Raw genomic sequence first — 15,464 nt, forward strand, 5'->3', positions numbered from 1 at the left:
ACCGATTTGAAATATTCAAAAAGCAATTGATTTCTATTGATAGGGAAGTTCCAGCAATTTGCCTGGAATGCAAACGATGCCATATAACACTAGTTAACTTCCCGAAACAGAAGTTTATGTTTTCATCAAAAAATCCGATTCGCTAATTTTATGTTTTCTCGACGTTTCAAGCCATTCTGAATCGAATGAGACCAAATTTGGAAAAAGTATGTGTATGTGTGTGTGTGTGTACGTGAACAGATTTTTTGCCGTAAATCGGCGTTTTCTCGAAAATCGGCTGGGCGATTTCAAAAATTTAAAAGCCATTCGATGTATTGGCTTTTTTGTGCGACAATTTGCCGAGCCGTTTCTTTATAAATAGCAGAAAATTGAAAAATTTTCGTCTACGTTTTAGCCCGCAATTCTAAACCGATTATGAAAATTCAAAAACCGTTCGAAAGATATTGATTGGGAATCGTGCTGATTAGTTTTTGGTAAAGATCGGACGGGTCGTTTTCTTGTAATAAAGTGTTAGAAAAATTTTTCTCGACGATTTTTATTATTATTTTTTTTGCGGTAGATACTATAGTCTTCTAGATCATACTAAAATATTACGGCCCTACGACAATTAGTTTAACTCGTCAAAGTTTGCAAAAATTGGTATCGTTTTTTTGGCATTTGTCAAAATTAGACCTTTCATCGACGTTTTCTCAAAAACGCCTGAACCGATTTCAGAAATTTAGAAGCCATTTGATGTATTTCGATGAGGGCTATTATTCCAGTTTTGTGCGACGATCTGCCAAGCCGTTACTTTGTAATTTGAAAAAAAAAGTGTTAAACTTTTCGTCCACATTTAAGCTCATCCTACCGAACCGATTTTAAAAAATCAGAAACTGTTCGAACGATATTGGTTGGGATTGATGCTGATTAGTTTTAGGTAAAAATCTACCGTGCCGGTTTCTTGTAATTAACTCTTGAAAAAAAAAATTAAGCCGATTTTTATGGATTTTTTTTAGCAATATACGAGGTCTGTTCAAAAAGTACCCGGAATTTTCGTTTTTTTCAAAAAATATTTATTTATTCGTCTACATTAATGTGGTCCCCTTCAAAGTAGTCCCCCCCAGATATAATACACTTATGCCAGCGTTTTTTCCAATTTTCGAAGCACCCTTGATATTCACTTTTTGATATGTCCTTGAGCACTCTCAGCGATTTTCTTCAATCGAGGAAAACCGCCGTCCTTTCATGGGTCTCTTCAACTTTGGGAATAGGAAAAAGTCACACGGAGCCATATCTGGTGAATATAAAGGTTGGGGCATGACTACGGTATTGTTTTTGGCCAAAAAATTACGAACAAGCAACGACGAGTGAGGAATTTTGGAATGAATTTTGCTGCCACTCGTTTCATGCCCAAAACATTTGAAAAAATTTTATGACATGAGCCAATTGATATGCCAACTTCATCAGCAACTTCTCTAATTGTGATTCGGCGATCATTCATAACCATTTTTTCCACTTCTTTCACATTTTCATCGTTTGTTGACGTGCTGGGTCGACCGGAGCGTTCGTCATCTTCAACGTCTTCGCGGCCATCTTGGAAACGCTTATACCACTCGTAAACACTTGTTTTTTTCATAGCAGACACACCATAGGCTTTTTGTAACATTTCACACACTTTGTTACACTTTATTTCATTTTTTACGCAAAATTTAATACAAATTCTTTGACTTTTCAATTCTTCCATTGTAAAAATCGCCGAGCTCAGAAAAACACGTCGAACTTAGCGACTACCACAGACAAAGTAAACAGTGAATATAGCTGAAAATTTCTTCATACTTTAGGGGCATATATACCAACACAATAAAAAAAAATTTTGACAATCAGACACTCCAGACCCGCGAAATTTAAAAATTCCGGGTACTTTTTGAACACACCTCGTATATCATGGTCCTATAGAACTTACTGTAATATTACGGCCTTACGACAAATAGTTTAATTTTAAAAATTCATCAAAGTTTGAGAAAATGTAGTTTTTTTGACGTTTGTTAAAATGAAAATTAGATGATTTACTTGGTATAGAGTGTTCGGTCGTTTTCAATGTTGTGTAATAAATCCACTCGAAATACTTTTAACCACTCATAAATTAATTTATTTATTGTTGATTAAATCGATTATTTACACATATCGAGAAGTGGCTCTAACTTGCCTCAAGGCTAAATACCAATACCAACTAGTTTGATTTTAACTTTAGAATAAAATTGAATCTACAATACAATTAATTTTTGAGGTGCATTAGTTGCATCTTCGAGTAAAATATCTTATTCAGCATCTCAGTATATAGTAGAAGCAGTATTTGTACTGTGCAAAATAAACACCCATTGAAATATGTACAGAAAAATTAAGAAAATTAATCCAATGCATTAAGAAGTAAGTGTTTGAGTTAGACAACTCTAGACGAAATGAATTTTTAGCTTCCCGTAGGGTAGTTATAGTAACGGGCCGAAAATCGAAAATGAAAATTTTTGCATTTCTCGACGTTTTTAAGGTTTCTGAACTTTTTGGCATACCTCAGAAAAATGGATGTGTGTGTGTGTGTTTTGTATGTCCGCAGCAAAGAATGCAGAAAATAAAAATCGAGTTTTTGAGAGAACCGAGTATCCGACTTGAATGATCTAAAAAACATTCAATTTGTAATGATTGGGAGAAGAGGTGATTAGTTTTTGGCAAAGGCAGGCCCAGCCATTTCGAAGATACAGAGCTAAATGTGCAAAAAATGGCAGTTTTTGAGAGAACTAAGCGTCTGTATAGTATGGTTCAAAGAACTTCCTGCTTGTTTTAATAAAATAATTACTTTTGGGGAAAAAATTGTTTAAATTTTTTTTCAAATTTTTATTTCAAAAAGCTTTGTTTTTATATATCAAAAATACTTTAGATTTTAATTTTGATTCTGACTAAAGTTCTAATATACTTGAAACAACGATTTTCAACTTTGCAATTCAGTTTATATAACTCTTATAAATATTAGACAATGTTACAGTGTTTATAATAATCTATATGAAAACATTTAATATTTCTCGAACATTTTGTTACGGTACGGGAAGTTTTAGCAATTTGCCTTAAGGCACGATGCCACACACTTCTAGTTCTATGTGAAATTGAGCTTTTTTATAATCTAAAATAATAGCAGTCAAATTTCAGTCATTACCATACAACTACTATTTTTTCCTAAAATCATATTTGTGTGATCAAAGATTCTTCGTCAGTTTCAATAATGCGTTATTCGTTTTCATATTAGAAATATTTCTTTTGGAGTTCCGCAAGGTAGTGTTCTTGGTTTGCTGCTTCACTTTATTATGATTGCAACCTTTGCAAATGATACAGAAATTTTATCTCAACATGACAACCAATTGCTTGCCTCCGAAAATCTACAAAAACACGTACATAAAATAAAAAAAATTGATGAAATTATACACAATTCTAAATCACTTCATGTTAATTTTACCCTACGACAAGACCTCCTGTTGAATCGAGTGGTGCATTGGTATATGTATGTAGTTAAATATCTGGTAATACATTTGGATAGGAGACTCACCTAGCATTCTTATTTATATGTTCATGATATAAATAAAAGCGCCCGCAGCTCAGACTGACACGTAGGCAATTCAATGGGTTAACAGGTCGGAAATCACAAGTTCCATTTGAAAATAAACTGCTAATATACAGAACAATTATTAAACATATATAGTCCTACGATCTACAACTATGGAGTGCGGCTAGTAAATTAAACATAGCAATTGTGCAAGGTTCCCGAACAAAATTTTGAAACAGATCGTGAACGCCCCAAAATATTTACCAGACTGGCTTACCCTAGTATTTTAAGGAACGATGCCATGCGCCCCACTAGTTTATTTTATTTTATAATTAATATATTTTTTAAGTGTACATTTCTTATATTTTATCTGATTTTTAGAAAAGGTTTATGAATTGATTGCTAAATATACTCATAGTATAATTTTTTTTATTCTCTCTTTTATTTACAACTGTCTAGTTAAGGACATTTAATAAATTTGTGGAATTTACAATTGTCGGCCGTAAAGGGACATTGTATACTAAAGGGGCATGTTGGAAAAACAACTCAATAGTATAATTCGACAAATAAAAAGCCAAATAAAAAAAATAGCTAAACAACCATTAAATTTTGTTTTCTTAAATATTTCTTTTACTGAACTAAGAGAAAATAATAAAATATAGATTTTTACATAGAATGATAATTTTATTGATTAGTTTAAATGACATATTTGGTTTTTTTTATATTTTTTATGAATAGTAATAGTAATGAATGATAGTCAACCCGAAGGCAGGTCCAATGTGTGAGAGGACCACAAAACAATGATTCCCTTTCCCTCCTTTGTTTATTTTTCCCATTACCATTTAATTATAATTATTCACTTTTTTACAATCCTATGAATTTTCCTGTCCAAACTTTTCAGTTCCTTATTTTTTTCTTCTCGCGTATGTTATCAATCATTTACATTCTTCTTTTTCAAATCTTTTTAATCCTTCTATTTTAACTTCGACGACGCCGGGTGAAAGACATTCTTTTTGCAGAATGAGTCCGATCCAGTTTTCTTTCCTTTTAATGAGTCTGCTCAATAATGCTCTATAAAAAGCATTCATTTTGCAGAATGGGTGTCCGATCCAGTTTCCTTTCCTCTTAATGATTCTGCTCAGTAGAGCTCGGTAGAAGGCATTCTTTTTGCAGAATGGGTCCGATCCAGTTTCCTTTCCTTTTAATGATTGTGCTCAGTAGAGTCCTTTTTTTGCCCACTTTTCTCACGACTTCTTCATTTGCTAGAATATCTGTTCACTTTATTTTCTCCATTAGTCTCCAGTACTACATTTCAAAACTCTCCAGATAGATTTTGTCGTCCTTTCTTAGAGTCCACGTCTCTGATCCGTACAGAATTTCTATAATTTTTTTCCCATTTCATAATTTACCATCAAATACTATTTACATTTCATTCCTAAACATTATATGTAGCCATTTTCTATTCTATTTACAGAAAAAAATGAATAACATTAATCGTCAAGACTTTTGATAGGAGATGCTCAAGATAATCTCCAATAATTTTCTTAATCGATAAGAGTCTTCATAAAACTGTTTTTTGCATATGTATCAAAAATGATGAAACGCAAAAGAGTAGTTCTGTCTATGAAAGACAAATACAATATCATTAGGCGTTTAGATGAAGGAGAACCTTTAATCAAACTAGCCATAGAATACGGAGTTGGAAAATCTACCATAAGTGATATACGAAAACAAAAATCCGATATTATTGAATTTATATCCAAAATAGACTCTGCCGATGGAGTTAAGGAACGTAAAACCATGAGACTGGCAGAAAATAAAGATGCCGATGAAGCCATTTATAGATGGCTAATAGAAAAAAGATCCCAAGGTGAACAGATCAATGGACCAACTCTATGCAAAAAGGCTATGGAGCTCAACCAACAATATGGAGGACCACCTGATTTTCAGGCCAGTGCAGGATGGCTAAAAAGATTTAAATCCAGGCATGGTATTCGTGATCTGCAAAACGAAGGAGAAAAGTTCACAACTGATCATGAGCCGGATGATGGTGACTCAACTCAATTGCTTATCACAGAAGATAAAGTTATTGCAGAGTTGGTAACTGTTAAAGAAGAAAACGAAAATAAAGAAGTTAAAAAAGAAATTATTCCTTCAGCTGAGCAAGCATATGAAAGTTTGGACATTGCATTACGCTGGTTTGAAGATCAAGCAGAGAGTGATCAGTTTCAAATTTCTGTTCTTAAAAATATTCTCGATCTTGCTGCTAGCAAGAAAAACAATGAAAGTTTAAACATTTTTTAAAAGAAGAGTTAGTATTTTGAAGATATAATTCAATTAAAATAACACTAAGTGCTAGTTACTGATGACTAAAAACAATGAGAGGCTGTGATATAATGTTATTAACTCTTTCCACTCGCGAAATTCAAGATATGTATTTATTTATTTATTTATTTATTAATTTTACAATCCGTCAGCATAATAATATTATAATAAGGCTTAAGTCAATATTTTATATGTTTAATATAATTAATTATTAGCTATTTTATTACTTATTTATTTATTATTTAATTTACTATAAACTTATTTATATTTAGTTAATTTTAATTATTTATAGATATAACTAGTTTGTTTGTTGCAAGTATTTTTAAAAATTTAATAAATATTTCAATAAGCTTTACAATACTTATTAAAATACAAACAATATAATTATTTTATTTAACAAATTTTAGGTTAAATTATGATATTTTAACAAATTTAAGTGTCTTATATTATTATTATTATCATTATCATTATCATTTTCATTATTATTGTTAAGTATTTTTACAATATAAGTTTTTTTCTTTTACAAATTTTAGGAATTTTGATGGAGTATTTTTTTCACAATTTTTTAAGTGTTTTTAAAATATAAGTTCTTGTCAACCAATTATTAAGTATTTTAACAATAACAGTCATATAAAAAATTAAAATTTTGTTTCACAATTTTTAAGTGTTTTAAATTATAAGTTTTTAGTTAACTAATTATTAAGTATTTTAACAATAACAGTCATATAAAGATAATAATTAGAAAAAAAGAAAAAAAAAAGTCAATATTTTGAATCTTAATTTTTTAGTGTTTTTTAAATTATAAGTTTTTAATTAACTAATTAAGTATTTTAACAATAACAATCATATAAACAAAAATTAAAAAAAAGAAAAAAAACAAACAAAGAAATAATAATAATAATAATAGTAATTTAGAAGTGCAACATAAGTATTTAGTTTAACGAACGAATTATGTTGTGACTAGTGGTAGAAGTATCGAGGCAAAAGATCGATATTGAGTACTTTGAAAAGTATCTAATCAAAATATCGATGCCAAAAAAATATCGTGGCGAAAGTATCGATAGTACTCAATATCGAATTTTGAGTACTTTTCATAAAAATCAAACATAAGTGCAACAAAGATCTAAAACTCATTAAATATCATATCACAACATTAGAATGAATTCTATTGCTCGTATCTGATGTGTTAAATCAGAATCATTTTCAATATTGTAAAATTTTAACAGTAATTTTTCAATACTACTTTCAAATTCTATAATTTTTAAAAAAAAGACAAGTTATAATAGTTGAGTATTTTTGATTAAAACTATATAATAGTCTGATACAATATTCAAAATGCAATATTTTTTAAGTATTTTTAAGCACAATAATATTTTTAATATTTTTAAGTAAAATAATATTTTATAACTGTTGAATATTTTTATATGAATAATTTCAGCAACTTTAAAAAACCGTTACATGTTTACATAAAACTGCAATATGAAACTTTTTGGAAAGCAATAAACATTCAGTTTAATGTTAATGACGGTCAAGATATATTATCTTCGACACTTGTAGAGAAACATCCCTTTGAAGCGATGGGATTTGAAGTTTAAATGGTTCCGAGAAACTCAAACCCATATGTTTGCATGTTCACATTCAAAAATTTAAAAACATGAGTATTATGCGTTAAAAAAGAATCGAAATGTAATTATTTCAAATAATAATATTCATCAATTTCTATATATTAGTATTTTGCGTAAAAAAGAATCGAAATATAATTATTTCAAATAAAAATATTCATCAATTTCTATGTATTAGTATTTTGCGTAAAAAGAATCGAAATATAATTATTTTAAATAATAATATTCATCAATTTCTATGTATTAGTATTTTGCGTAAAAATGAATCGAAATATAATTATTTCAAATAATAATATTCATCAATTTCTATGTATTAGTATTTTGCGTAAAAAAGAATCGAAATATAATTATTTCAAATAATAATATTCATCAATTTCTATATATTAGTATTTTGTGTAAAAAAGAATCAAAATATAGTAAACGCAAAATAATACTTTATTTGTTGAATATGTTTTTATAAAACATTTAAGGTATTTTAAAATCCGTTTCATTTTATATAAGAATAATAAATAAACATCTTTATTTATTAGTGTGGTCATATTTATTTTGTGTTTTTGAGACTGATGACCCTGAGGGGTCGTTTTTGGACAATTCTTTGAACAGTTACGACCACCTAGAGAGACTATTGTATTGCATTTGCAATGAGTGGTGTTCATAGATTACGCTGTCGATTCTTTTTGAGTACTATCGACGAAAAGAATCGATATTGGAAAATAGATCGAGCTAAAAAATCGATAGCAAAAGTACTCACTATCGACCGCAAAGTATCGATATTTACTCAGTACTCGATATTTTGTTCTAACACTAGTTGTGACGAGCATAGTAGGCATAGACGTGGCTGGTAGGTGACATCAGTTAGTTAGGGCCCGTAGATTGGTAGGGATTTTTGCCATCGTCGATCCATCGATCTTGCTGCTGCCTGTAATAGAGAAATTTCTTCGAGGGGAAAAAGTCGCGTTAATGATTAGTTGAGATTTTCGGGAAAGTAATTCGAAAAATCGAAATTTAAAAACTCCAGAGGGCTATAAAAAGTTTTTTTTTTTTTTTATTTATGATTTATTGGCTTTATAAACTAGTATATTAGCCATATACATGAGTTAAACTTATTTAAACATTTACTATATCATATCATATCTACACTATATCTTAGTCTTGTCTTACATATATATCACTGACTTATGTATATTTCATTTGTAATTTTATATGTATGTATTTATGTATATTTTATTTATAATTTTATATTATTAGATTTTATATAAGTATATAGAGCACCATATAGTCTTACATCTGTTAACATTGTTATAAAATTAATTGGAAGTGAGATTTTATGTTTAATAATTTCTTTCCATAGTTTTTGTCTGCCCTTTTCCCAACGTTTACACTCCATAATGATGTGTTCTGCATCCGCCCTAGTCGCTTCACCCAAGCAGTAGCAACTAGGATCGATATTGATCCCAATTCTGCTTAGGTGGAACGGAGCGCATGAATGATTTAGTCTTAATCTACATAGTGTAGCATAAAACGGCCGACACTCCGTAAATCCGTCATACCATGGTTTGGCTGGAATTTTTCCTTGTATCATACCATAAAAACCTCCTTTAGTTCTTATCGATGACTGGAAATCCAATTGCCAAATATTCCGAATGTTTGCTCTGTTAAATCTTTTTATGTCACTATATGATATTCCATCCGCAACAACAGTCCCTGTATTTATAGCTTCTTTGGCGCCGTTATCCGCCGCTTCATTGCCAGCTATCCCAATATGGCTTCTTACCCATATAATGCGTAACTCCCATTTTTTTAATAATATCGCATGTATGTCATTTAATGTGTCTATCGTTAATAATGACGGGTCCTTTCCCAACGACAACATGCCCTCAAGAGCAGACCTGCTATCGCTGATTATGACCGATTTCTTCACATTATGTTCATCAATATACTTTACGCACCTATTAATAGCGTACATTTCCGCTGTATATATTGACGCATCTTTATCTAATCTATATTTTGTTAAGGAATTTGTCCCCTGATGATAAAAACACGCACCGACACCATCTGAATTCTTCGAACCATCTGTGTAAAATATATCATAGTCTTCAAATGTTTCCTGTATACTTCCTTCGACTTCCATCCTACATTTATTGGTATCTCCACTATAGTGCACATTGGCGAAATCGATTTGAATTATATTTTTCAAATTAGAAGAAGTAACATTGTACTTGAAATGAAATCTTGAGGTTGCTGTCCAAGTTTGTAAGAGATTACATTTTTCAACCACTTCACTATACGCAGTTACTAGAATAGGCCTCTTCCTATTTCTCCAGTATGGGCTGTTGAGTTCATTATTGATCTGATTCACATTCTTTAATGCTACGTTATTAAATTTCATTCTATCTATGATGAAGTTTGAAGCCAACAATCTCCTCCTCAAGTGTAAAGGATATATGTTAGCTTCAACATGTAATGCATTGATAGGAGTGGAACGCATGACCCCCAAACAAGACCTCAAAGCTTTGTTTTGGATTGTGTCTAGTTTGCTAAGTACACTTTTGGATGCGTCGCCATATATGAAACTACCGTAATCCAACTTAGATAATATTAATTGCTTGTATATTCTAAGAGAAATCTTGATATCAGCACCATAATTAATGTGATTAAGAAACCTGAGAATATTCAGTGCTTCTTCACATTTATAAACCAGATAATCGATGTGTGGTTTCCACTTTAATTTGTCATCAATAAGTAGCCCGAGACATCTAATTGTAGGTTCAACCTTCAGCACATTATTGTTTATGCTGATATAGTCTGGATTTATAGACTTCCTATGTCTTGTAAAGAGGCTTATTGTACTTTTATTTTCAGACATTAAAAACCCTAACGATATACACCAATTATGGAAGAGCTGCATTGTTATATTCATTTTATCAATAGCCTCATGCAAAGTATTAGCCTTATGTAGAAGTATAATATCATCCGCGTACTGCATAATTTTGACTTCCAGATCTAGCGCGGATTGTAACTTGCAGGTATATAGATTGAATAATAGCGGACTAAGAACGGATCCTTGAGGTAGTCCTTCTTTCATTTTACGTGGTCCGAATTGTAAATTGTTACACCTGAGATTGATTCTGCGGTCTGATATGAGGTGGTGTATATGAAGAATAAATCTTCTTGGCATCTTAATATCAGACAGAATCTTCATTAATATAGGTATTTGAACGCAGTTATAAGCATTAACTAAGTCCACGTTTGCAGCAATCAGGAGATTATTTTTTGCTAAATTAATTTTGATTTCATATACCAAGGATGTGATAACACTGATAACGTCAATCGTGCCCCGATTATTACGGAAACCTAGCATGCAACTAGAAAATATCCTGTTGCTTTCCGCCCACCATTCCAATCTTCTTTTGATCAGTCGTTCGAATGTTTTCGCTATACATGAAGACAACGATATAGGACGATATGATTCTGCTCTTGAAGGATCTTTGCCTGGTTTAAGAATTGGAATTGTAATTATATTTTTCCACTCGTGAATAGCTGTTTCGGTGGTCCAAACTTCGTTAAGAACCCGTAGTAACATATTCTTGCCAAAACTGGATAATTTATTCAACATTGGATAGTGAATATTGTCCGCACCCGGTGTAGTGTTCGAATTTGTTTTTAGTGCCAAAAGAAGCTCCTGCATTGCGAAAGGACCTTCCAGTACATCCATTTCTTGTGCACTTGGAATAATTACTTCATTTGTTGCTGAGGCCGGGGTAATATTGTTAAGGAGCTTATCTGATTCATCTATAGGAAAAGGATTTCTTTGCACTACTCTATTTTTCAAGGCTTTTACTTTATCCCAAATGTATTTAGATGAAGTTGACCTCCGAATCCATCGTCTCTATTGGTATGTATTAAAGAGTATCCGGATATATCATATTTATATTCCTTTTTCATCCATGTTTCAGATAAAATTACAATATCAATTTGATTGGCTTTCATATAGGCTTCCAATTGCAACTTCTTTGAATATAGTGATCTAATATTAATTTGAAAAATTTTAATCATAAGGAGATATGTGAATATAGAATTGTTTATTTATTTATTTATTTATTTATTTATTTATTTTTTTTTTTTTTTTGCATGCCAATCAAAGGTTACTACAAGTAAAATACTCATATTGTATAAGGTAATAACACTCATATTCACGGTTTACCAGATTCATAAATCACTATCATCTTTATCAAGTCTAAGTTGTGACCTCTCCATCCTTTTTAATATCTCAACTAATATTTTATAGTGTTCAGTATTGTTCGGCATATAAATCCGTTTAATGTTATCTATAAAGTCTTCGAGTAAATCGATGGAACTATCTTGATTACCAGTGATGTTACTACTATCTTGATTACCGATGATATTACTATTATCCTCTTCCTGTACATGTTCAGTGTTTGTTTTCAAGCGTTTACTTGGATTATATTTGGGTTCGGTGCTAGGTTTTTGAATTGTTGCTCGTTCATTTTCAATATTATTTCTCGATGTAAATTTTGGAATCGACCTAGTTTTGGTTAAAGATTTATGGGTAAATCTTTTTGGTTTACTAAACTGTATAGTATTAGCATATTCAGCTTCCCCTAATTCCTCTAAATCTGATAATATTTCAAATCTATTTTTGTCCAAATTGTTGTCTGATTTGCCCGTATAACCACTCTGTTTTGTGTGAAAAACTGGAAAATCCCTATTCCAGTCATTACTAGCATACCCTGTTCTCACCACTCTAGCGTATTTATTTTGGTTTAAAGCGTTTTTTGCTTCATGGAAGGCTATATTTTGCCATGCCATCATTTCTTTTATTTGTTTATTTTTTATAAATACCGGACACTCTTTGTTATTTGCAGGGTGGTTTCCTCTGCATAATGCACATTCCACTTTTTGTTCATTACAATCGACTACATTATGTTTGCCGGAACATCTCATGCATCTTTGATCTCCTTTACACTGTTCCTTTATATGATTAAATCTACAGCATCTATAGCATTGCACAATTTTTTGAATAAATGGTCTGACCACGCATTTAACTGAATGGATTGCCACTTTGTTAGGTAGCACTGTACCTCTAAACGTTATTTTAACACATTGTGATTTAACCTTCGTTACGTCAGTATTTTTTGCTTTCATACGTAAGACTTCAAGGACAGGTATGTCGGATTCAATCGCGTCCAAAATTTCTTCTTCTGATAATTCAGAATCCACATCAAATATTATACCTTGTCTGGTAAGCAAATATTTCGGGATATATGCTTTGAGATTTTTCTTTTCCAAAATCTTTTCATCTAGTATATTATTTGCAGTATTAGCATTTTTAAATTGCAATTTCACTTTGTTTTTCCCCACAACTGAAACTTCTAACAAATCTGTTTTAAAGTGTGAACCTGAATTATGTATTATTTTTCCTAACGCCATAGGGTGTAGACGTCCTATATTTTTATCTATTGATTCGACATAAATTATGTATGGTCCCATGTCAAAATCTTCAAAACGATTTACATTATTCAGAATACTATTTTTAGTTAATTTATTCACCTCATTATCTGAGACTGTAACTTCATTTTCTTTAATATCATTAGCTGCATTATTGTCATTTTTATTCGATTCAATATTTGTTTCCATTATTTCTTCACATACACTCACTGCCTTCTTGTTTGTTTCGCTGTTGGTTTGTTTTGATAACCCTTTTTCTTTTTTACTTGCTTTAGTTATACTACCATTAGCTTTCTTGACGCCTTTAACAATCTTTCTAATTTTAAATCCACTTTTACAATTTAAACTTTCTTTCATTAATTTAGTCTCATTAGCGATCTTTTTACTTAAATTCTCACTCACTATATCACAAATTTCCATATCTGCGTTTAATTTGTTTACGTAAGTGTTCGTCGCCTCTGGTATCGTTGCACCGATATCAGAAACGCAGGTATCAGAATTCGGATCGGGCGGCCGGCCGCCCGAACCGTTAGTCACTGGGAACATCACAATAATATTAGTTATTTAATCGATGTGTACTCTTCGGCTGCTACACAAGAACTGCTATAAAAAGTTAAATCCTTCAATTCATCACTTAGTACTTTATGAAATTTTTTATTATCAAGGGTACGAACACGTAACAGCAGTTTATTCATAAATCGTATACCCATACCGCAGATAGTATTAAAGGAGCTGTGTAGTTTATAGGTCCTGCCTTTAATTATTTTATGTCTCGTATTGTGCTTGGTATTTGACATCGAAGACAAATTAAAAGAGTCTGGATTATTTTTTATGAAATTAAGTGTGACTAGAACAAATATACTCGGTACTGTTAAAATTTTATGTTCATTGAAGATATTACGGCATGATGTCTTGGAGGATAGTGAAAAAATTATTCTAATTGCTCTCTTTTGAAGTTTAAAAACTTTAATTAGTTCATTAGAGAAACCCCAAAATTAGATACCGTAAGCAATGTGTGAATAGAAATTTGCGTAATAAATAGAAAGTAAACTGGATATTCCAATTTTTAACTTCCCGAAGGAGAAGTTTATCAAAAAATCCGATTCGCTAATTTTATGTTTTCTCGACGTTTCGAGCCGTTCTGAATCGAATGAGACCAAATTTGGAAAAAGTATGTGTGTGTGTGTGTGTGTATGTGTGTGTGTGTGTGTGTGTGTGTGTGTGAACAGATTTTTTGCCGTAAATCGACGTTTTCTCCAAAACGGCTGGACCGATTTCAAAAATTTAAAAGCTATTTGATGTATCTCGATGAAGACTATCGTCTCTGAGTTTTGTACGGCGATCGGCCGGGCCGTTTCTTTGTAAATTGCAGAAAAGTGAATAATTTTTCGCGCACGGTTTAGCCCGCAATTCTGAATCGATTCTGAAAATTCAAAAACCATTCGATAGATATTGGTTGGGAATCGTGCTGATTAGTTTTCGGTAAAGATCGGCCGAGCCGTTTTCTTGTAATAACGTTTTAAAAAAAAAAAATTCGACGATTTTTATGTTACAGTGTTTATAATAATCTATATGAAAACATTTAACATTTCTCGAACATTTTGTTACGGTACGGGAAGTTTTAGCAATTTGCCTTAAGGCACGATGCCACACACCTCTAGTTCTATGTGAAATTGAGCTTTTTTATAATCTAAAATAATAGCAGTCAAATTTCAGTCATTACCATACAACTACTATTTTTTCCTAAAATCATATTTGTGTGATCAAAGATTCTTCGTCAGTTTCAATAATGCGTTATTCGTTTTCATATTAGAAATATTTCTTTTGGAGTTCCGCAAGGTAGTGTTCTTGGTTTGCTGCTTCACTTTATTATGATTGCAACCTTTGCAAATGATACAGAAATTCTATCTCAACATGACAACCAATTGCTTGCCTCCGAAAATCTACAAAAACACGTACATAAAATAAAAAAAATTGATGAAATTATAGACAATTCTAAATCACTTCATGTTACTTTTACCCTACGACAAGACCTCCTGTTGAATCGAGTGGTGCATTGGTATATGTATGTAGTTAAATATCTGGTAATACATTTGGATAGGAGACTCACCTAGCATTCTTATTTATATGTTCATGATATAAATAAAAAGCGCCCGCAGCTCAGACTGACACGTAGGCAATTCAATGGGTTAACAGGTCGGAAATCACAAGTTCCATTTGAAAATAAACTGCTAATATACAGAACAATTATTAAACATATATAGTCCTACGATCTACAACTATGGAGTGCGGCTAGTAAATTAAACATAGCAATTGTGCAAGGTTCCCGAACAAAATTTTGAAACAGATCGTGAACTCCCCAAAATATTTACCAGACTGGCTTACCCTAGTATTAACTATTGAAAAAAAATAAACCACTTTTGCTTCAGATACAAGACTCGGCTAATTTCGAAGTCCAAATCAACTAGCGTTACCACCTA

The 15,464-nt window shown here is 31.4% G+C and overlaps 1 protein-coding gene across 1 annotated transcript; it reads left to right on the forward strand.

Moving 5' to 3' along the window:
- Window positions 1-5,111: 5,111 nt before the first annotated feature.
- LOC113387965 (jerky protein homolog-like) lies at window positions 5,112-5,983 on the forward strand. Its single transcript, XM_026625374.1, has one exon. The coding sequence runs from the start codon at window positions 5,162-5,164 to the stop codon at window positions 5,870-5,872; it is 711 nt and encodes a 236-aa protein (XP_026481159.1). The 5' UTR covers window positions 5,112-5,161; the 3' UTR covers window positions 5,873-5,983.
- Window positions 5,984-15,464: the final 9,481 nt, after the last annotated feature.

This window comes from Ctenocephalides felis, unplaced genomic scaffold (assembly GCF_003426905.1).
Source record: "Ctenocephalides felis isolate EL2017-DRISC unplaced genomic scaffold, ASM342690v1 CF-g0.4_SCAFFOLD_03572, whole genome shotgun sequence".
Taxonomy (NCBI): Eukaryota; Metazoa; Arthropoda; class Insecta; order Siphonaptera; family Pulicidae; genus Ctenocephalides; species Ctenocephalides felis.